This window comes from Anopheles nili, chromosome 3, assembly GCF_943737925.1.
Source record: "Anopheles nili chromosome 3, idAnoNiliSN_F5_01, whole genome shotgun sequence".
Classification (NCBI taxonomy): domain Eukaryota; kingdom Metazoa; phylum Arthropoda; class Insecta; order Diptera; family Culicidae; genus Anopheles; species Anopheles nili.
In genome coordinates, this window is record NC_071292.1 from 69,449,705 (window position 1) to 69,472,155 (window position 22,451).

At 48.5% G+C, this 22,451-nt stretch overlaps 3 protein-coding genes across 3 annotated transcripts in view; 2 read left to right on the top strand and 1 right to left on the bottom strand.

The window, feature by feature from the left end:
* LOC128725655 (probable chitinase 10) overlaps positions 1 to 13,619 on the top strand; it is a 31,493-nt gene extending 17,874 nt beyond the window's left edge. The window contains exons 2-8 of the mRNA XM_053819414.1: positions 8,247 to 8,328; positions 8,554 to 8,804; positions 8,917 to 10,093; positions 10,168 to 10,275; positions 10,349 to 11,319; positions 11,379 to 11,580; positions 11,658 to 13,619. Coding sequence (XP_053675389.1) covers positions 8,247 to 8,328; positions 8,554 to 8,804; positions 8,917 to 10,093; positions 10,168 to 10,275; positions 10,349 to 11,319; positions 11,379 to 11,580; positions 11,658 to 11,869 — 3,003 coding nt within the window. The 3' untranslated portion in view covers positions 11,870 to 13,619. The remainder of the gene's footprint in view (positions 1 to 8,246; positions 8,329 to 8,553; positions 8,805 to 8,916; positions 10,094 to 10,167; positions 10,276 to 10,348; positions 11,320 to 11,378; positions 11,581 to 11,657) is intronic.
* A 254-nt stretch (positions 13,620 to 13,873) lies between these two features.
* LOC128724944 (uncharacterized) lies at positions 13,874 to 16,159 on the bottom strand. The gene is made up of 3 exons (XM_053818666.1): positions 15,925 to 16,159; positions 15,507 to 15,835; positions 13,874 to 15,427 (listed from the first exon to the last, which is right to left on the bottom strand). Exons 1-3 carry the CDS (start codon positions 16,157 to 16,159, stop codon positions 13,874 to 13,876), a joined length of 2,118 nt encoding a protein of 705 aa, XP_053674641.1.
* Positions 16,160 to 21,332: 5,173 nt separating this feature from the next.
* Positions 21,333 to 22,060, top strand: LOC128724945 (uncharacterized). Its single transcript, XM_053818667.1, has 3 exons — positions 21,333 to 21,414; positions 21,477 to 21,641; positions 21,720 to 22,060. Exons 1-3 carry the CDS (start codon positions 21,333 to 21,335, stop codon positions 22,058 to 22,060), a joined length of 588 nt encoding a protein of 195 aa, XP_053674642.1.
* The last annotated feature ends 391 nt before the right edge of the window (positions 22,061 to 22,451 follow it).

The following is a 22,451-nucleotide window of genomic DNA, read 5'->3' on the forward strand; positions in this document are numbered from 1 at the left end:
AATGGAGAGTTTTCTTTACACAACACCACAAGCACACCGTTGGCTGCTCAGGACTGCATCATTTTGTGAATGGTTTCCGTTTCCTTCTGGGCGCGAGCAGCATTTGGCTTCTGGGCCTGGTTGGAGTTTTGGCCTGGGGAATTTTTGCCTTCGACTAACGCGGTCTGATGGTAGTTTACGGCATCCTGGGGAGTTTTCCGGTCGTTCTCGCTGCCGAGTACGTACTGCACGAGGTAGTCGATCAGATAGGATAGATGGTGGATGAGGGCGATTGCCTTCGATGCTTGGGGTTCTTCCGAGTCGACGGGGGCTCCGGAAACCTAGTAAAATGTGACACTAAAATGCTAGTAATCATACGGGAAAAAAATAATTAAGGCCTCACATAAACAGTCAGAAGCAAGATAATGAGAAGCGCTTCACTGGACGGTTGCATGTTGGTTCTAAACGACGACGAACGCAAGTTCAAAAGACATACTAGCAGCCCCAATGACCACCGGCAAAGGTTTGTGCATCTACCGGGCAGTCACGGTACAGTTGAACAAACACGGAGAACATTCTCGGTGTTTACAGCAATCGGCGATATTTGATCTGTACGGCCGGGGTTGTTTCGCTGAGGTGCTGGAAAAAGCAATGTCAAGAGCATGCCACTAGCCCTTGCGTGTCACCATGCCAGCTAAGGTGAACTAGAATCGCAATCAGATGCGAGCACGTTTTGGAGGAGTGGCTATTGCGTCAGCGATGGAACGAGATCAACACTACGTTTGATTTTATAGTCAAGAAGTCGGCCGTTTGATTGATCACCCTTACTATGAAATGCATCAGGAAATGCCTTTAAGTGGTCGATTTTCCTTTATTGCACTATTGATTTATCATAGTTGAAATTTAAGTCATCCCGGAAGAAACTTCAAATGATAGTCAACATAAGCTGGATGATGTCCAGAAATGCATGCTTCACACTCTGAACATTGCAACACAACAAACTGAACGCCTCATTACACAGCAATTACAAGCGAAAATCATGTAAAATGCAACATAGTTGGGTGGATTATCTACCGCGTGTTAACCATTTCGCCTGGCCACACGTACAGCACGCACGGAATGTTCCCGATTTACATTAACACCGTGTGTTCGGAAGTCAAATGTGGAACTTTTAATCGCTGCAAATTGTAGACAAGGTGTCAAGCGATTGAATTCCGCAGTACAAATGGTGCCTTTTGGCGAAGAAAGTTATCAATGAAAAAATGCACTTTTCTGTAGCGGTGCGCATGATATGCGTGCGTGTGATTGAAGGTTGAAAGCGGTTATCACCCTTGAAAGGCCCTTCACCAAGCTTTGGGGAAGTTTCGGTTGAGTAGTTGGTTTAATTTTTATGTTTCACTTGTGGATTGATACGGTACCAATCGCAATTTCGTTCTGCATAAGTAGCTTCCGTCACGTTCTGTCATGTATCTAAAGTAGGCGTTGAACAAAACGCGTAATCAAATTATATATGCTATGTTTCCGGAAATGCATACATTGAGGCGTTACGTGAGAGAGCGAGAATTACTCTACAAAACATAAAATGCTGCGTGTAAAGATGGCATTTATTGACATGATATCGAGCCCTGTGTGAAATAGAACAGTGTGAAAAATGAATCCAATACACTCGTCCTTCTCCCTTACACTTCCATCCAACATCACAGGCGAAAAATCCTTCCCTCGTGCGACACGACACCAGCCTGTTTGCCTGGTGAAACGAAATCATAATTCATGCTCCGTTGAACCTGACGCCACAAACACATCCTTGTGACATTTTAATTACACTACCATGAAAACTCCCTCATCCACGCACACTCCGAACGACGCCACGGATTTTCCGACGTTCGTGTCGATTTCCCCTCCTGTGAAAAACAGAACGCCGGGGGTCAAAGGTACCGTTTACGCATGACTGAACAGCGGAGTCCCAATCGGGGGAAAACCACAGAAAAGCTATGCTGTACTGCTATGTACTGCTCTCCTGGTAGGTGTGGAATCGCATTTTTCGCCTCACTGAACACATGATTGAACGATTATCGGCTCGATTCGGGTGCATTACCAAACCACGTGAAAGCGAACGTCCCAAGTTGGTTGGGTGGATGGTTCGTTCTTTTGTGTGGGTGTTCTTTGTTTCAGATGGAAGAAACAAAAATCCAACAACTGCCCACCCACCGGTGGTGACATGCGACCCTGTTCGGTGCGAATCCCGATGTTCCGCTTCATTAGACAATGCCGTCGTCGCTAAATTGCCGGACTTTACGCCAGCAGACACGCGTTTTGCTACGGTCGCTTTGAACTGCTGGCAGGAAATGGTCCATGCGCATGCGCCCGAAAAAAACCGACCACCTCGGCCGTGTCCACCGGGTGCCCTTCTAAAACCGGCCGTCGTAAATATCGACACCTTTTGCGAGTGCATTATCCGTTGTGCTTGCTTGGCACAGCTAACACTCAGTCACCTGCTGGCCGGTGGCCTTCGACGATTTTTTCTTGTCCGTTTTTGTGAAGTAGCCAGATATATTTTACAACCCCAAAACCGTTAACAATGCCTCGCGGCCCCGCAAGATGAAGCCATAAAGGGAGCTGAGATTTATGAATTGGTTGGTTTTTTGGGAGAATTTCTGGACATTTTCGTTCATTCCTCGCTTTTGACGTAGCCGTTCCTTGGAGCAAGGTCACGCGCTGCTTGCAGAATAAGCAAGCGAAACAAACTGACTGGAATGAACTTCTCAATTTGGTTTCAGATCTTCGATTACAAACCTGTTCGAATGAAATCCAGCATAAATGTTACCACACAGCGCGCTGTAGCTGGTAGAAGAATAAAAGAAAATAAGGATTTTTGAAAGGATTTTTAACCATTTATCGCTCGATGAATATGTGAGGAACTGGCTTGAATTTTTTTTGCCCGTTTCAATTTTTTAATTCAAAGTGCATTGCTCTGAGCTCTTACATTGGGATGTATGTATCTTTCACCTTTCATCCTTGTAATGGTTTGTACAATGTTTGCTTTTGTATTCAGATAAATCCCAAATCGCATCCGTTGATAATAAAAGCCTATTCATGGCTCAATTTTTTTCTACGCCACCATGCAATCTCTTGAAAATATGTCAGCTCTCAGCAGTTCTTTTTAAAGCGTCCATGCATATCCTTGGAAAAGTCATGAGTTTTGTAAAGAAGCCTCACAACAGCCACGTGGTTTGCAAACATTGCATTGATTCTTCCCCTGAACCAGGTGTTACCGATGGTTCCACGTGTTTTACCAATACACCGCACCGAATCAGCTGATTAAAGTCACTTATACGCATGACTGAGCAAAGAGTCCTTTCAGGAGACGGTCACCAGCGGTGAACCTAGACACAAGCAACCTCCTAGTCTGCCTGTGCTCCTTGGAAGCGAAAATTCTATTTTTCACGCTTGAGTGAACAATTTACAGGCAAAAGTTCTCAAATTATGCTTGAATCAGCGTGAAAAGCCACCAGCTGACCAATCCGACCTAGGAGAAGCTAGGTAAAATAGACGAAAAACTCTCCGCAAGGATAGGCAGCACCCTACTCCTGAGCTGCCTTGTGGTTTTGGGATCTTTTACGCATGACTGAATGCCAGACCCAGACCCTCAGAGGGTGGAAAATCGAACACCTCCCCAGTGGGATGCGCTCCTGGCATCGGAAAATTCTACCTTTCACGCTTGACTGCACCGAGGTTTCGGATTTCGATTCCGGGGATTTGTTTTCCACCGTAGCACCGACTCGAAGCATTGAAATCCTCCAGCCCAGCCAGCCGGATCGAGCCACAATTTCGCTTCATTCCAGTGCACAACCGAATCACGGCCCGGAGCGCCTACAGGACGCACCGAACCGCGGGCGGATTTCACCCGAAACGGAACCAAAACGGGGAAGTACTTAGCATGCAGCACGCATGCGCCGGATCTCGCCCCGTTGGGGAAAGCTCGAGAAAGGCAGCAAAAACCCGCGACCGGTGGCACGTACGTGACCACAACGGACCATCAATGGCGAGAGAAAATGGTCCACCTTGAGTCCACGAACCCTTCGAACCTCGAACCCGGACCTGGCTTTCGAAAGGGCGAATCCCAGCGGCCGAGGTACCGATTCAGCGATGCAGCGAACCGTGAATAATTTGATTTTCACCGCACCAGGATGTCATACACGTCGGTCTGTCTGGTGTCTAAGAGAACCGGAATCATCCCCTCGAGAGACATGCGCACCCGGCCGTGGTGTCTCCAGTTTTCTGCCTCACTGAACACAGAAGTCCCAAAACGTGCTCCGATTAGTGTTATTCGTGGCCCAGCCCGAAGCGCGAACTTCCAGCACCAGGAGCAGCAGGTTGCGTTCGTTTTCGTAAATTTTCCACCACGCATGACTGCACAGTGGAGTCCTAGCTGCCTGGGGAAAACCTCCCGACTGACAGCTCCGAACGTGCGCATACTCACTCACTCAGGCAGCGGGACGATTTTCCGCCATCAGCGAGCTCCTGCGCTCCCGTTACAAAGAAAATCACAATTTTACGCTTGATTGAGCAGAAGGCCCTCTGATGGAAAAGTTAATTGAGCTGTCAGTTCCGGCCCCACCACCGAGATGTCCGATCAGAAAGGGTTTTCCCAGCACCCGTTCCATGCGGGAAAATGGAAAAATAACACCTCTAATTTGCGTGCGTTTTCCCTTCCAAGGGGTTTTCTTTTCACCACCCCAAGCGCTGACGTCATCGGAATCGAGCTTCGCACGCGCTTGTGCTCCTGGTGAAAGGAAGCATTTGTTTTCGCTTCGCTGCACACCGAAGATGACGGTTGTGACAGTTGCTGGGAAATTAGAGACACGTGGTCGTTTTCCCGGTGTTCTCCCACCTCCCGGAAAGCCTTTTCCACGAGCCGCAAGCGTAACGCAAGTGGTGTAAAGCGCATGCGCTCCGTTTATACCGTGCTGTTTCCTTGGCGATTGGAACGAAATTGCGGTAGGTCAGTGATTCTTCGGGAGCTGTGACTTTCGCCGTTCGAGCCAACACCAAGCTAAAAAGGGCCCACAGGGCCACCGGTCCCGTAACTTTCACCTGCTGCCGCATGATTCTGTCCGGACGCTGGGACGCATTATTAAGTCACGCGAAGCCCTTTACGTGGTGACGCACGGTGACAAAGCACTATTCGTTCTGCTTTGGGTCTAGCTTTAGCGCCCGTGCCGTAACCAACCCTCTGTTTCGGGGGTTGGTGAGTGAGGAGGCCATCCGTACGTAAGAGGCCCCATTGAGCTGGCCACGGTCCGGGAAAGCGCACTCTCCAAAACCCCCACTGCCTAATGGTTAATAAATATTAAAATATCTTGAAACAATGATTTATTACAAAACCACCCCATTCCGTTGGCCAACCGGATCACCGTCCGGTGGTGTGAGCTTTTAAGCCCTCGATTCCAGCCCCGACACCGGTAGCAGTTCCATTCCATTAGGGCACCTCCCTCGCACGCGCCATTCCTCGGGCACCAGCTGGTGCCACCATGTCTGGATGGAAGCCCTTTTTCGATGAAGCGATTTCACTTTTGCCACTGAATGGCTGGATGGCTGTTGGGAACCACGAGCTACTAGGGGGCTTTCTTTCGAACTCGCTCGAAAGGCAGCCAGTCACAGTTGCGGGTCCGATAACCGGCATCGATGATGATGGCCAAACTCGCAAGTCGTGAGAGAATGATCAACACGCGACGCCCCACAGCCGTGATGGAGTGTCATATGTTAATGAGGGTGCTGAAATATCTGTTGCGTAAACGGGGGTGCTTCTTTCTTCTGACGGTGCGCTACCCGCAAGGGTTAGAGGGCACACTCGAATGCCAGACTCGTGGTTTGCAATCACGGCGATGTGTGGTAAGTGGCGCCATCTTAGGTGCAGTAGCGCTTTCGCTGTTTTCAGAAGCTGCTACTTAGGAAATTGTGTTACATTGTATCTCTCAGCTTTGGGAATTTGTCTTCAGGGTCCAAGCAACCTGAGACATTGAGTAGTAAATGAAAGAGACATTTAGAACTGTTAGCTTGGAGGGCTCAATTGAAAACTTAAGGCTACCCCTTATGAGACTTTTAACGTTTAAAGTAAAGTTGGGCAACAGCTGTTCAGAGATTATTTCGATGACAGAGACACAACGACAACCGCTCATTTAAATTCCAAGAACACAGCTGTTCAAATGCATCCCCAAGCTAGCATAAAACACAGCTCCTTCAGCAACGAGAGCCCCAAAACACGACATTCCTCAACAACAAACGGCATTCCTCACGATCGGTGCGATAATACTGACGCGGCAGATCGCAGCCACTGGGCCGGGCTCGGATTGTTTCATTTTCTGGGTTTTCTTTTCGCTGCTAACCTCAAAATAGACCTCGCTACATAACCCAATCGGCGGCTCAGCCTGCAAGTCTGCGAATGCAAGCCCCCTCCGATATCAATTATGCAATCGGTTGCCCAAAATGGGGTTTTTCTTTTGCGGCAGCTTGTGCGGATTGGCTCGCTTTTTTTACTGGCATCACGTACAGGCAAGCGATCGGAACGGAAAACGGATTTTATGCAACGGTGCTCCAGTGATCTGAAATTGATCTGCTGAAAAACATGGCTCAGATACGAAGAACCACGTGCACGTGGGCGAATGTCCGCTAGCAATTCCGTTCTGCTTCTTCATTATTGAGACAGTCGTTGCAGCTGAGGTTTAATTCTCCACACCGGCAACGGTAGAGCTGCAGCTGTTGGACGTCGAATGCCGCTTGTGACGTCCATCGGCCAATTGCGGTCAAGTACAAACCGATTCGAGCCACCGGGGAGGGAGTTGATGAGTACCGATCGCCCAATGTTTCTACCTTCAGAAAACGAGCCACACTTATATGCTGGTGGAGAGAAAGTTTTAAGCTCTCGAAGAAAAGTTGAGATGAGAGCTTTGGAAAAATTAAGGTGCGTTAGTTAAACTTTCACGATCATCCGTGATGATGTATGATCGTGTTCCCAAAAGAACACTCGTGCTGAAAAGCTTTATAGACAGCTTTATACACACGACAGTCGCATGCAGCTACGCAGAGGCAGAAGCGCGCTAATGGCGGTTTATTACCACGTCGACATTTCGCCGCACCACCGTGGCATTTGTTGACTTTTTGAAAATATTCTAAAGAAGCGTTCGTTCACTCACCGAAATGCCACACTGGGTAAATGGCGCGAGACTCATCCGCAACATCGATACGTATGAATACGTACGCTGAGAATCCACCAAGCCCGAGCCCGGGAGCTCGAGAATGCATCATATATGCACGATTGCAGACACCTCGCACGGCCCCAAAGCACCTTATCGTGAGGCACGATTGCAATCATAATCCATTCCTACCCGGCCCGAATCTATTAATCAACTCGACCCAATTATCTCCTGCACCTTCGCCTCTTGGCTGGCTCTGGCAGAGCTCTAGCAGCCGATTGTGCATGGGGCGGCATCATTTGCAACATCACCACCGATGTCGTGAGCGCGAGATGAGCGAACTAAGGGAGACTGATGGAGGCCTCAGACGCCTCAGACCTTCGGGTGAAGTCTCCCCACCTTAGGCTCAGAGAATGGTACGCCGATTGTTTAGGCGCGTTCGCGATGCAACTTCTGACTGGGCGGCCTCCGCAAGAAGCGTGGTGATGGTTGGCAACGCTCGATTGATTTCGTTCTCACCAGAAACGGATCACGCCGCATGTGAACTTGGCGCGTCGATTATCTAACGACGATCTCAACGCAGCGATTAGATAACACCGGTTGAAGGTTTTCCATGCTTGCTTGCGATGCGCGTTGCAGGTTGAGATAAACAGCTGCAGTGGAGCTTGTGGTTCAATAAAGCCGAACCGCTGATTAGAAGCCTCCTTATATGGGTGGTACTAATATCCATTATCCATCTGGCATAAGTGATAATTTTTGCATAGCTGAGTACCTCGTCCCGTTTTGTCTTCTACGTGCGTAGATGGTAAATGTCGACATCGAATGGTACATGTTGCGCTATAGAAACCAGGCAGCAAGTTTCACCATGAACCATGCGTGTGAAATAGATTCAGCAAACTGTCGTTATCCAAATTTAACCTTGAAGTTAACACCATCTTGCAAATCAAATTAAATTTTAACAGTAAATCCTTAGACTTCATGGGGCCTTCAGATGGCTTCAAAACATACATATGGTAGATACCTATGGCAGATAATTAATGTTTTCTCTGTGTTGTTTCTTCTCTTCTCATATAGTTAACGCCTCGGATACTTAGAATAGCGATAGTGCTATGCATAATCATCGCGATCTTCTCCCAAGCGACTGACAGTGCTCAAAGTAAGTACACCAGATAGGCCTTTGGTTTATATATGATTGCCTTGACTTTCGGATGACACCACTCATCCCGTATTGCTGACATTTGGCGTCGGGTAGCAATAGGACGATAAATTACATTTATTTACGATCCTGTCACTGATAGTGTAGATGGCATGATCATCACCACGAGGCTCTTTTACATCGATCGATTGTTCTGACTCTTCCATCTTCTCTTTCCGCACGTAGCAAAGCGAAGAATACGACGGCCAACCAACCAAAAGTCATCCGTAGCAAAGCCGGAAGATAACCAGATCTCCACCAAAAAGGCACAGGATCGTTCGGATCAGGCACCAGCCTCAGCCACCAATCGCTTCCGAGTGCGCACGAAAACGCGTGGCTCTCTTGCTGCCGGTGCAGCTGGAGCCGCTGTTGTTGCTGGAGCGGCCAGTTCTGCACTCGTATCCAAAAAATCCCAAGTCGATAGTGATGGATACAAGGTAAGGCTGAAAAGAAATAGCCTCTGTGTGCTTAGTACACCGATCAGCATTGTAGCGCCTGTTGGCACGCAACCCGCATAACTCGCTCAACATATTCTGCTCTCCCTAACAGATCGTCTGCTACTACACCAACTGGTCGCAGTACCGTACCAAGATCGGTAAGTTCGTCCCAGAGGACATCCCTGCCGATCTGTGCACGCACATCATATTCGCCTTCGGCTGGCTGAAAAAGGGCAAGCTGAGTTCGTTCGAGAGCAACGATGAAACGAAAGACGGCAAAACGGGCCTGTACGAGCGCATGATGACGTTGAAGAAGGCAAACCCCAAACTGAAGGTGTTGCTAGCCATCGGTGGCTGGTCGTTTGGCACGCAAAAGTTCAAGGAGATGTCGGCCACTCGATACGCCCGTCAGACCTTTATCTACTCTGCCATCCCATTCCTGCGACAGCGCGGATTCGATGGGCTCGATATGGACTGGGAGTACCCGAAAGGAGGTGATGACAAGAAGAACTTCGTACTCCTGCTGAAGGAGCTGAAGGAAGCATTCGACGCCGAGTCTCAAGAGATCCGTCAACCACGACTCCTGCTGACCGCGGCTGTACCCGTCGGTCCGGATAACGTGCGCGGTGGATACGATGTCCCAGCTGTGGCCAGCTATCTTGACTTTATCAACTTGATGGCGTACGATTTCCACGGCAAGTGGGAACGCGAAACTGGACACAACGCTCCCCTGTACGCGCCATCTTCCGACAGCGAGTGGCGCAAGCAGCTCTCGGTGGACTACGCCGCCAATCTATGGGTGAAGCTGGGCGCCCCGAAGGAGAAGCTGGTCATTGGAATGCCGACGTACGGACGTTCCTTTACGCTCTCGAACACTGATCGCTACAAGGTGAATTCGCCTGCAAGCGGTGGTGGTAAGGCTGGCGAGTACACGAAGGAATCTGGCTTCCTGGCGTACTACGAGATCTGTGAGATGCTGTTGAACGGTGCCGTGTATATCTGGGACGATGAGATGAAGGTGCCATATATGGTCGATGGTGATCAGTGGGTTGGGTTCGATGATGAGCGCGCGATCCGTAACAAAATGACGTGGATTAAGACGAACGGATTCGGTGGTGCGATGGTGTGGACGGTTGACATGGATGACTTCAGTGGTACAGTGTGTGGTGGAAACGTCAAGTACCCGCTGATCGGAGCCATGCGTGAGGAACTTCGAGGAGTCAGCCGTGGCAAGGATGCGAAGGACGTTGACTGGTCGTCGGTGGCTGCCACTATCGTGGAGAAGGAAAGTCATACTGGATCTTTGTAAACGTGACCAGTGGAATCTAACGGATCGCTTTTCTATGTCTCATTTTGCAGGAAGTTGAAAAGCCAGCTCCAATTAAGATTTCCGTATCTGAGCTGCTATCAAAGGTGCAGAAGCCCCAGAAGAAGATCATCAAGCAGGGTCTGGCAACGGTGGAGAAGAACTGTAAGTCTTAACGCTTATCACCTCAGTCTCGCGTGCCCAACTGATCGTCTTGTTTTGGAATTCATCCTTTCAGCACGACCAGCGCAGGTGTTCTGCTACTTGACGAGCTGGTCAGTGAAGCGACCTGGTGCCGGAAAGTTCGAACCGAAGGATGTGGATGCGAGTCTCTGCACCCACATCGTGTACGCCTTCGCCACGCTCAAGGACCACAAGTTGACGGAAGCGAACGAAAGCGATCCGGACATGTACGATGAGGTGATCGCTCTACGTGAGAAGAACCCTGACCTGCAGATCCTGCTCGCTATCGGTGGCTGGGCATTTGGATCAACACCCTTCAAAGAGCTTACGTCGAACGTGTTCCGCATGAACCAGTTCGTGTACGAAGCGATCGAGTTCCTGCGCGAGTATCAGTTCAACGGACTGGACGTCGACTGGGAGTACCCTCGTGGAGCTGACGATCGTAAAGCGTACGTTGATCTACTGCGCGAGCTGCGTGTCGCATTCGAGGGTGAAGCAAAGACGTCTGGACAGCCACGTCTACTTCTGACGGCGGCCGTGCCGGCTTCCTTCGAAGCGATCGCTGCTGGATACGATGTTCCGGAGATCTCGAAGTACCTTGACTTCATCAATGTCATGACATACGACTTCCATGGACAATGGGAGCGTCAAGTTGGTCACAATTCGCCTCTGTTCCCGCTCGACTCGGCCTCCAACTACCAGAAGAAGCTGACCGTGGACTACAGCGCTCGGGAGTGGGTTAAACAGGGTGCACCCAAGGAAAAGCTATTGATCGGTATGCCAACGTACGGACGCTCCTTCACGCTTGTCAACCAGACGCAATTCGACATCGGTGCACCAGCTTCGGGCGGTGGTCTACCGGGCAAATTCACCAACGAGGCCGGTTTCTTGAGCTACTATGAGATCTGTGCTTTCCTCGGTGTTGACAACACGACGCTTGTGTGGGATTCGGAGCAGCAGGTGCCATTCGCCTACCGAAAGGACCAGTGGGTCGGATTCGATGATGAACGTTCGCTGAAGACAAAGGTAACGTCCAGCCGAGGTGTCTTGAAAGACATCACTTTAACGCGGGACTCACTTTCCAGATGGAGTGGCTCAAGGAAGAAGGCTTCGGAGGAATCATGGTGTGGTCGATCGACATGGATGACTTCTCGGGACGCTGTGGTAGCGGCAAGTACCCGCTGCTGAACGTGCTGAACAGCGAACTGAAGGACTACAAGGTTCAGCTGGAGTACGATGGCCCGTACGAGTCCTACGGACCACGAGGTGCCTACACCACCAAGGATCGTAAGTACACCTGCTGCAGCTGTATCCTCTCAACAGACTGCAATGAGCACTCATCATACTCTTCCTTTATCCAACAGCGAACGAGGTCACGTGCGCCGAAGAAGACGGTCACATCAGCTACCACCCGGATAAGGCTGACTGTACGCATTACTTCATGTGCGAAGGAGAGCGCAAACATCACATGCCATGCCCGGCCAATCTGGTCTTCAACCCGAACGAGAACGTGTGCGATTGGCCCGAAAACGTCGAGGGATGTCAACACCACACGCAGGCCCCTGCAGCCAAGTAAGCCAGGTCCAACAATGGTCATCGGTCGGCAGGTCGGGTGCACTTGGAGCTGCAATCGTGAGCCATCTTTCAGTCTCATTCCATTCCTGGTTGGGTCTTAACCAGCTGTGGAACTGTGCTTCTCCCTTGACGTCACCAGAGGTCGCCACTAAACTTAACGTGCACGTGCAAGGATCTTCCAAAAAGCTAACGAAAATACTCTTTTACACTCGGCGCTGGTCCGAGAGCTCGATAGATCATTTTCTCAACATCGTCTATCCTAGGCACACGCAGCATGAACCGAGACTCCCAACTCGCCAACGACGGAGCCACCGTTTGTAAATATATATAATATTATACCGTACCGTCCTTTACACTGTTCTTAACGCTTTGATGGGAATTTAAAGATGAAGTGCGAATGTGTTTATTTTTCCTCAAGCCCCGGATGACTCCCGTTCGGTAAAGGCTCGCCAATTCGTTGCCACGAACTGGATGTGTCCTACGACGGGAGGTCCTGTCGGGATCCTTATGTTCACTGCCCTCAGTTATACTAGCCCCAAGTGCACCTCGACGTCGGTTGGGATCTTGTTTCCATCCGAAGGCACACGTACACCTATTTATAAATGAATCCCGTGTTCTTCACAAAACGAAACCCATCTTCTACTGCCCAGTTCTCTACGAACGGTTTTCTTCGCCATTGCGTGGTGTCCTTCCTAGGAATCATCGCCGATCGGGAAGGAGATTTGGTTAGAGATCAATTTTTTTTACGATTAATATTAACTTTGCTCATGTCCTTAAAATACGTCAGATGCTATTTATGAGAATGAAGAGAGAGAGAGAAAGAGGAAAATGAGAGAGTGAGATATAAATATATAAAAACGGCACACTCACGCTTGTTGTGCTGTTTTCACTGCTGTCCAGGATGGGAAATAGAAACACTAATTTTGAAAATTGAAACAGCTCCTGGCGTGCTAGCGAAGGACGACTAACATTCCATCGGAGAACGCTCTTTTTTATCCGTGCGCTTAATCCATGAACGCCGGAAATGAATGTGACAAATCGGCACATTTGATCTTTGTTTGTTTGCTTGTTTGTTTGTTTTTTACACCAGTAAATGTCTGTAAAACTCGTTTTTGATAGATGTATAAAAACTGTGATAATTAAGTGTATATAAAAAAGGAGCCAGGAGCCGAGCAGAGAAGTGGAGCCGGGGGGAGGAAACCGGGCTCGAGAAAAGCAGGAAAGCAAAAAACGCTTGAAATGGTACGGGAAAACTCATGAGGCGCTCCGACAAAAAAAAATCTTTAACAAAACACAAACAAACAGTGACAATTGTGCAAAATCTTTGAAAAGCGATCAATCGAAACACAAACATACAGCAGATACAAACGTGAAGAACAGTTTAGCTCGTAAGCGAATCGGATGAAGAAAATGAAAAGGACGAGGAAAAGCAGGAACGGTTGCGCTGCTAAACAGATAGCTCATTTTCTGTTTGTGAGAAGATGATCGAATACAGAGCATGTAAGTGGAAATTCGATGATTGGCAATGCCACAACTCGAGAGCAATTTAGGAAACGAAAATTGCGCTAACGTGACGTGAATCATCGGAAATGGAAACACGTCGAAAGCTGAAGGAAACGCAGCACCAGTACAATTACATACGGGCAGGATTTATCCACACAAACCATCGGTCCGTATCGGCGGAGTTTCCTGTGAGCAGAGCAGTGCGAGCGTAGACGAAAACACGCCAAACAGAGCGTGAATACTTTATTTGTAATGTAAAAAACTATGTTAAAAGTACTTTTTTGATGAATAAATCACTTATTAGTATAAATATCTATCAGTCTCTCGATGGGAGGATGACAATTTAAAAAATTATAAATGAAACAATGACCTTGTGATGGAAACGAAAGGACCTACTCGAAGGAGATGTTTCGGTACACATTTTTGTAACACACGTTTATTAATTCAAATTCCTAAAACTAAGCTTTTTACAACGACCTTACGTTTTACCGTGCTCCTTCGTTCAATGGTGTCTTCCGTCAAACTGCGATCTTCCTTGATTAGACCAAGATCGCTGCCGGCTAACTCCCTGGCTATCATGTGATGTGCTTCGACCAAATGGCATGTATGACGCTGGCGGTGGTCTCATCTGCTGCTGTTCAAACCCGAACGAATCCAAGCTACCTTTCTCCTTGGTCAGCAGATACTGTGGAGGCGGAGTTGGCTGCGGATAGAGCGCCTCCTCTGAGTTGGGTGGGAAAGTAACTGGACCATTTCCCGGATTGGGGAACTCTACCGGGCTCATCGGTGGTGGAACCGGAGGGATGAACCCGTATGGTGATGGCGTTGGAACGGGATACATCTCGTAGTTCTTGTCAGAAGGTCCGAACGAGTCGAACAACACTGGACCGGTTTCCGCCGATGGTGGTTCGAAATCGTGCCGCAGAGGTCGCGATGTTGGCTGGAACGGCTTGGCCGTATAGCGAAGAGCCTGTTCGTTCTCCCATATTTGTCGGCTGACGATCTGATTGAACTCGAGCGTTTCGGCAGGATACCGCGGTACCGGGTACTCAGGCCAATCCTCGACTTCACCATCGGACAACGCGTGAACACCGTGGCCACCGTAGTTTTCACCACCATCCACTTGTCTGTCATCATACGTGCTGTATTCAGAAGGTGCTTCGAAGGCGGAGTAGTGTTTGGGTGTATCGTATTCGTTATAAGGATGATAATAACTGGGCGAATAGGACGGGTAGGACGGATCGTACGACGGTGGAGCGGGAGGGGAGTACGATCGGTAATGTGATGGTGGCGACGGTGGTGGTGGTGGTGGTGGTGGGGGTGGTGGTGGTGATTTATAGTACGACGAAGAAGCAGGGTAGTAATTGAAGTCGTAGCTGTCAAACTGACAGCTAGAATAGCTCGGTTCGGAGAAGCTGCGCGAGGACTCGAAACGCTTTGGTGGAGGATCCACGGTGATCATGGGTGGTGGTGGCGGTGGAGGTGCTGGTCGTGAAGGTGCTGGTGGTGGTGGTGGTGGTGGTGGTGGTGGTGGTGGAGGAGGTGCCGGTGGAGATGGCGGCGCAGGTGCTGGCTCTGCGTTTGAACTATGCGCAGGACTCACAGGACCTACTGGAGCGCCATCGAACAGGTTCGGTGGTGGTGTTAGTGGGTGTTCCGGAAAGGGCGTCATAGGAGGTGCTTCTGGTTCCGGTGGAGGCATCGGTGGTGGCGACTGTGGATCGTGGGAAGGTTCCATCGGTTCTTGTGAAGGGTCCGACGAAACCGGAAGTGGTGGTTCTGCTGATTTGGCTTTCGAATCCGGTCTAGGATACGGTGGTGGATAGGCAGAGCCGTGATAGGGTCGGTGCTGCTGGTAGTGCGTCGGAGGAGGTCTTCGGAAGGGATGCTTTTTTGCGTTCTTATTACGATTCGTCCACACGGACACATCCATCGGAGCGGCGTTTCCAAACTTGTGCTTGTTACCCTCCGGTATGGCCGCACGGTATCCTTCAGGATCATCGTATCCTTCGTAGTGACCACCTCCGTGACAGGATGGTTCGGGAAGCTTTCCTTTCTGAAAGGTGAGAAAAAACGATTTACTTGGCATGGTTTCATTTCCCACACACCAGAGGGCGCCACTTTGAAATACTTACGATCACCACGTGGAACTTCATGTGCTTGTCGTGGAACTTCTTGTGCTTCTTGTGCTTGTGTTTCTTCTCCTTGTGCTTCTTTCCTTTGCAGCAGATCAGCTCTTTTCCACCGTGTCCATAACCTTCGTCCTCGTGCCCGTAATCCTCACCATCACCATCGTAATACCCGCCGTAGCCTGCTCCGTGGTCGTAACCGTGATGCTTCTCATAACAGGACATCGAATGGCAACCACGTGGGACTCGATTGTTGTCAACAACAGGTCCTTGGAAGTCACACTGCACGTCCATGTGGTGGCATAGCTGTTTCACTTTCGCAGTGCAATTAATGCCTGAGGAGTTTGAAAATTGGTGGATCACAAATAGGCCTTTTTACTGCACATCCTGCAGGACTATCGCTGCTCTAGGGGCACCGACTTACCTCCTATGCTTTCTGGTGGAAACTCGCAGCTGCATTGGCACACGTTTTCGCTCATCAGCTGTCCGCTGCATTGGCACTCGCCACACAGCTTCTCGCAGAGCTGCTGTGGGCTAACGGAGCCAATCTCACTAAGCTCCAGCCCGCCCAGTTGTTCGTAAGCTCCGACCAAGTTCTCAGTCTGGTTGGCCGAAGTACACACCGCCAGCAGGAGCGCAATGGCGCACGCGCCGGCCATATTCCGAAACTCCATGGCTCGGTTCTGATACAGCGTGATGGCTAACGGGCTGTATTTAACCAGAATCCAGGCCAAACCGTCTTAAGCGCCTACGGCTCCGATTACAGGCCCATCTGCGGGACTCATCTGCGGCCTTGGTTCAGGACAGCTGAGCTTTTCGTTACGAAAGGTCGGAAAACTTTCGCCATGCCAGGCGGCAGCGCTGCAGCGTCAGCTTGCAGCTCAGGAATGCGTCAAATCGTCGCGTTGCGTTGCTGCTGACTCATGACTGCGTTGTCACGGGTAGCAAAGGTAGAACGAAGCATGGGTAACCACGAGACGAATGAACTGTGTGTTGAAAACATGTGCGATCTTGGCGCCTCCATCGTTGGTGTTAACGAAGAGCAAGCACACAACCGACATGTGATATGCTCAAAACGAAAGCTGCAAAAAAGCACCAAATTGTCTTATCTTTTTGGAAAATGGTGGTTGAACGACAAATCGATCTAAAGCATAGGCGTTTTCTCAAGATATTGAACCATTTATGATATATAATAAGTAGATATGAACGCAATAATATTCGCATAATAATTAGGCACTTTTTCAACAGATAATATTTTATAACGTTTAACAGAAATATAATTTGACCTTTGTATACATTTCTGTTGGATTTCCATATAAACATAGCAAAATCATTTGAATATTCAAAAGAAGTATAGCTTCAAAATGATAAGCTTAATCAATACATCTTTCTTATAGTTTTCCATGCGTAAAACAATTCCTCATTGCTAGTAAGCTAGGCTTAGAAATGATAGTCTTTTCGATAACTTTTATTTTCTCAAATAATTTAAGATTAGCACAAACTCAAACGTATGTATTTTTCACTGTTGCTCATTTATTTTATCCTTCTTCCCGACCAACACCTGCCGCGTGTTTTCGCTTCTCTTCCACGAAACGTGTGCTCCTCGGCCCATGCGAGCCCTCAAAGAAGCCAACTGACGAATATCACGTGCAAATCGTGCTCCTTTGGGTGTCAGAATAAGGATGTCATTATCAATGCCGACTCGTAGCTCTTCCTTCCGTATCATCGACAAACACTCCGTCTCTGTTGTATAAAATGGAGAATTCAATGTACCACTCGGGGACGCATTTAATCCGCAGGCATTACTTACTGTCGTTGTCCTCGGCCGTGCAAAAACAAATGCACTTCTCTCCAAGGTTCTTTCCAGCACATCCGCAATGATCGCAGGCGGCTTCACAGGGAACGCCCCGGACGATGTGGTTGTCCTGTAGCCGCAATCCGTCACATGATCGTGGGAATGAGGATCGTCTCCGATCGAAAGATGGAATCCCACGAGCTTCCACCAGTCCAATAAGCGGCAGTACCAGCACCAACAACAAAGCCACAAGGACCATCCATCGGATTCTCCAAACGCACGTGCATCGATTTACTTGACCCATAATTCCCGGTGCTGTGACGGTTGAAGCTGACCCTCGCGAAATGTCCAACGGGCGTCACACCACCGAGCCCTTTATCTGAAGACCTTCCTCGTGTGCTTCCGGGAACGAATGGAAAGCGCCAGTGACTCCGGTTTTCCCCACTGTTTGGCCATTTTCTGCTGACTGTGACGGAGCGTCGGTGGTCGGTGTGTTCGTTGTAGAGCGACGTCAGCAAAACTGGCTCACTCAACAACGCCTGACATATAAATCACTCACCCGTTGGCAGTCCGCAAACGTTTCAGATGCAGAATTCACTCCGAACCTTCACCATGGATCTGGACCGACGTGTTCTGGCAGTGCTTTTGCTGGTCGGATTCGCCTTTATGGCGCATTGCTCTCAGACCGGTGCGTACGAGCTGACGCTGGAAGGCGAACTGGAGACGGGTATCAAGGATTGGTCCTGTAAATCCTACTGCAACAACTGCAACTGCACGGCGGAATTCGTGCCAGATGAGAACCGATGCCTGTGCTACTGTCCAAACCCGACCGAGAGTAAGTTATCGAAGTCGCCTGTGTGAATGGCCCCCATAACACGGTATTTTTTTACTGCCGGCTTCAGAGTCACGGTGCTTCCAATTCGTTCGTGAGACCAACAACATCCTGGGTATCGAGTACGAGCTTGAGGTGTTAGATGCGGCCGTCTCGCGGAGTGTACTTCCAGCCTCGCAGCGAGGCAAACGTGACGTAGAGAAGAAGCTTAGACCGTGGCAGGAAAAACGTATGGCGCGCAAGGAGGCCAGGAGGGAAAAGAAGTCCCACTGGAAACAGGGCAGTAAGCTTCGCCGGGTATGTATGAGAAAATGAATAGAACGATCCGGATGGCTTGTTTGCAACTAATGGAGCATTTTATTTCTTTCATACAGAAGACAACGATGGCTCCTACGAGCGAATGAATGCGCAACTGGTAAAAGATAATGGGACCATGCCAAAGCGTGACATTTAAACTAGCTTAAATTCTGTAAATTGATGATTAGTTTTAATAAATATACTACTACTTTTGGTGATGACTGCCGAATCCAAGACTAGCTGGACTGTCGTTTAATTTGAGTAGTTTTTCCGAGATATTTATTCGTGCATTTCAATCTTGAGAACTGCTCTTCTTTTCCTTATGCTGAATAAAGTTACTTGAAAATCTACATATTTGACCATGACTTCTTATAAAACATCACATTCTTTAGTATTTCATTTTGGGAAAATGGCTAGAGCATAGGTTAATATAATCTCACAAGCCTGAATAAAATATCTCTGAAAAAAAAGCTCTTAAAAAGATACAATTGACAATTAAACATAATGCTCTGAAATTTGCTTCGAAATAGTGTTTAAAACAATCAAACACTCCATATGAAGGTACATATTGATGTTCAATGATACAAATCATTGCTTATCATCAATTCACACCTATAACTAAAAAGCCATCAAGGACATACTTTCAAAATATCTTCGACAAGTAAATCATCCCTTTTTTAAGAATGATATACTTTATCCAAACTCCACTCCATAAGTATGTTTCCTTTTATTCTGTCCCAAAGGGTGTGAAAACATAGCACTGTGTTGCGTTTTCTTTCATCACTTCTGCAACGTTTGGTGGGCAAACAACAAACACACAAATACGCGGTCCTTGCCCCCTGCTAACCACATCACCACAAAACAGGCGCAATAAACCCCCTTTTTATAAAATAAAAGAAAATAATTTCCCTTTTGTACGCATACAATTTACAGCTCGCATTCGGGAGCTTTTCATTGTCAAAAAAACAATCAACATCCCGACGTTCGTCGGACTCGTGTACAGCCGCCATGTTTTGCCAACAATTCACCACGTTCCCGAGCCGTGGGAGAGACGGCTGTCTGCGGGTTTCTTAAGGTCATCCAAACAACCTTCGCCAGACCTGACTTTCTTGCCACCGGCCAATCCTACCCGAGTAGTTCGTATTTTCGTTTAAAGCGGACCCGCGTGGCCGCAGGCGCAGCGCGTAAATGTGCCTCTTTCAGCAGAATCGGACTCCACTTCTCAGCCGGAGGCGGAAGCAGTCGGCAGTTCATCCGTAGTCAGCAAACTGCACCTGCGCGGTTTCGGGCATAGGCAAAATGGTGTCGGATTTTGGGAGAAAGTGCCTGACGGTGCTTTCCATCGGTAGGAGAACAGCAACAACGAAGCGGTTGAGAAACAAAGGTGTCTAATCGAACGTATGTGCTTTTCATTCTCACAGTCACACTGATCGCTGTTAGTGTGCGGGCCGATGATCCTCCAAAGGACGATGAATCACACTGTAACATCAAACCTCAGGTGTTGAGCTGTGACAAGAACAGTAGGTATCCAATCTTATTGCTCGAGACTGGCCATGTGCTCATGAAACAATCCTACTTTCAGAGGTCAAATACAGCGTCGTGGTGCATGATGGCGCAGGAGACAAGATCGTCTTCAACCACAGCATCGAACGTATTCCGGCCACAAAACCACCGAAACCAACACGTAGACTAAAACCGGGTATGAAGCCCGCCGAACGGGTGGCCGCATTCCGGAGCCTTATGAAGGAACGGGCGGCTGCTTTCAAGGAGAAGATGGCGATGTTGATCGCGAAACGACGCGCCAAGATGCGACGCGATCGCAAGCGACTCCTGAAAAAGGAGTAACAGCTGATCATGGGACGAAAAGGGCTGCGTCGTTAATTTATTTTCACCTTTACAAAATCGTTTAAATAGTTCAAATGGCCAATAGTTCAAAATTTGAATCCCGATCTGGTTTGGAATTGTGATGCAATAAATTGGATTAACGAAGAACTAATTATCTCCGTGTTCCGGATCTTTGAATATTCGAGAACTTAGCTATTGAAATTCAAGCCGTTGAAGAATACGAGAATCAGACAGGCTCACAGTGAAATTAAATCATTTAAATGGAAGCACGTTTGAAAGCATCATCGACGACCTAAACCATGTTCTTGTACTTCTCCAACGTAAGCACACTAGACTGTTGAGTAAATGTACCACATATATACAGCTGCGTTCAGCAAACATCTGATCGCGATGGAGCATCGGCATTTAGCTTCCAGAACCGTAGTAATAGCTGCTGAATGAGCGCATTGTTGCGTCAGAAAGAAACGTGTGTCTTCCAACGATTTCGATTCGAATGCCTCCCCGAGCTTGCTCACAAAACGGACTGCGCCCAAACCATCGGGTACATTATCACACGCACCCAGTAGCAGCAAACTGTTCGCTTTTTCGTGAGGGACGTACACACAAAGAGTATTTTTTGCTCCAATTGCAACCGGGAGTGATGGTGGATATGGTCCGTGGAATGCCACCGGTAGCTCAGAACATTCTTTCTGCTGTCCAGCCCGGAGTGATAGGCCAATTTGTCAACAGCGGCCAAACCACGCCAGTGCCAACCCGTTCCACATGGAGAACATGTGAAACCGATACGCGGCGATAGGTCAGTTCTGTTTTCCACGGAGGGTTTGCTTCGAGAGCGCTGTGAGGAAAAACAACAACTTCAGTGCCCTCCGCGGCTCCGAAAGTCCAAACATAACCCGCTGCGGTTGCTGATAAGTTCCGCGAAAAGCAAAACGAAACAAAGCCCCCGTTGTGCCGCGGAATGAGAAAGGTCGCATTGGTAAGCCACGGTGTCGGACATTTGCGGGCCGAATACGAATCGGCACGGTTTGGTCGCACTTAGTTAACAGCCAACGAGCGAACAACAATGCAGCTGCAACGGCAAGGATCTCTACTGGTGCTGCTAGTCGGTACGGTGATGCTGCTGCTAATAACGGCACACGTGGACGGTAAGCTTCCTTAACACGTGGAAAAAGCTCCCTTGAAAGCGTAAAACATTCGCTATTTCCAGTGACCCAAGCTGCATCGATCTATGCACCTGATTTCAACGAAAGCAGCGCACACTTCATCGATCAACAGCGCTCCTGTCGGGACCTTTGTAGCTTTTGTCCGACCTGTAACGGGTTCTACTGTGGCGAAGAGTGCATTTGCGAATGCCGGCAGGATCCAACCGAACGTAAGTGACCCTCTCGATCGTACCGGATGGAAAGGTGAACAGGTGTTTGATCCTCATTTTCATCCCACTCGATAACAGACGCTAAATGCATCGATCAGATCAAGGCCAATAGTGAAAAGCTCGGACTGGTGTACGATCTTTTCATCCAGCTGCCACAGATGCGGTCTTCCCGGACGAGGTTCGGGCGCCGGGCGAAAACTCCTGAGGAAAAGGACGATGCCGGAAGGATCGGTTTCCACAAGATTCTCTTCTCGAACTTCGCCACTATGCGGGCTTCGGTTCAGGAGCAGCCGCCGATCGGTGAGCAGGTGATGTTGCACGAACTAAGCTCCGATCCTCGAACGGACGATCGCACCACCGTTCGCGATCCGCTGGAGAAACCGGAAGTGCTGGAATTGCTTTTTAGCAATGGCACGTAAATTATCCTCGAGAGGCGGGTGAAAGACGATCGTATGGTAGGGAGCTGTTTGGGGTTTTGGGATTTTAGTTTGCTACGTACACTCCCTAGTGTTTTGATTAATGTGTATATTTTAAGCGCCAAGTCATGTATGAAACATGACTATTATTAAACGGAATAAAACTCTTTTTTATGAATTTTTGCGTTATTTTGCTATGCGAAAAGGACAGATAAGATGTAAAGAAACACCCAGAAAAAGGTAAAAGGACCTTGACGTTCGGATATTGAATACAAAGCTCGACAAATTCATTTATTTTTTGTTAAAATTGTTTATTCAACTATTTTTTTGTTTAAAAAACTAGTTTGTTTTCCACTAGATAAAATTGGTTTAGTTCTTCAAAAAAAATCGTTTA

What these genes read in the sequence shown, in the direction of transcription:
- LOC128724944 (XM_053818666.1), bottom strand. Translation starts at nt 16,159, where the DNA reads ATGGCCGGCGCGTGCGCCATTGCGCTCCTGCTGGCGGTGTGTACTTCG. An exon ending in TCCACCAGAAAGCATAGGAG is followed by an intron (nt 15,836 to 15,924) that starts GTAAGTCGGTGC and finishes CAAACTCCTCAG; the next exon opens with GCATTAATTGCACTGCGAAA. An exon ending in TGAAGTTCCACGTGGTGATC is followed by an intron (nt 15,428 to 15,506) that starts GTAAGTATTTCA and finishes CTCACCTTTCAG; the next exon opens with AAAGGAAAGCTTCCCGAACC.
- LOC128724945 (XM_053818667.1), top strand. Translation starts at nt 21,333, where the DNA reads ATGCAGCTGCAACGGCAAGGATCTCTACTGGTGCTGCTAGTCGGTACG. An exon ending in AATAACGGCACACGTGGACG is followed by an intron (nt 21,415 to 21,476) that starts GTAAGCTTCCTT and finishes CGCTATTTCCAG; the next exon opens with TGACCCAAGCTGCATCGATC. An exon ending in CCGGCAGGATCCAACCGAAC is followed by an intron (nt 21,642 to 21,719) that starts GTAAGTGACCCT and finishes ACTCGATAACAG; the next exon opens with ACGCTAAATGCATCGATCAG.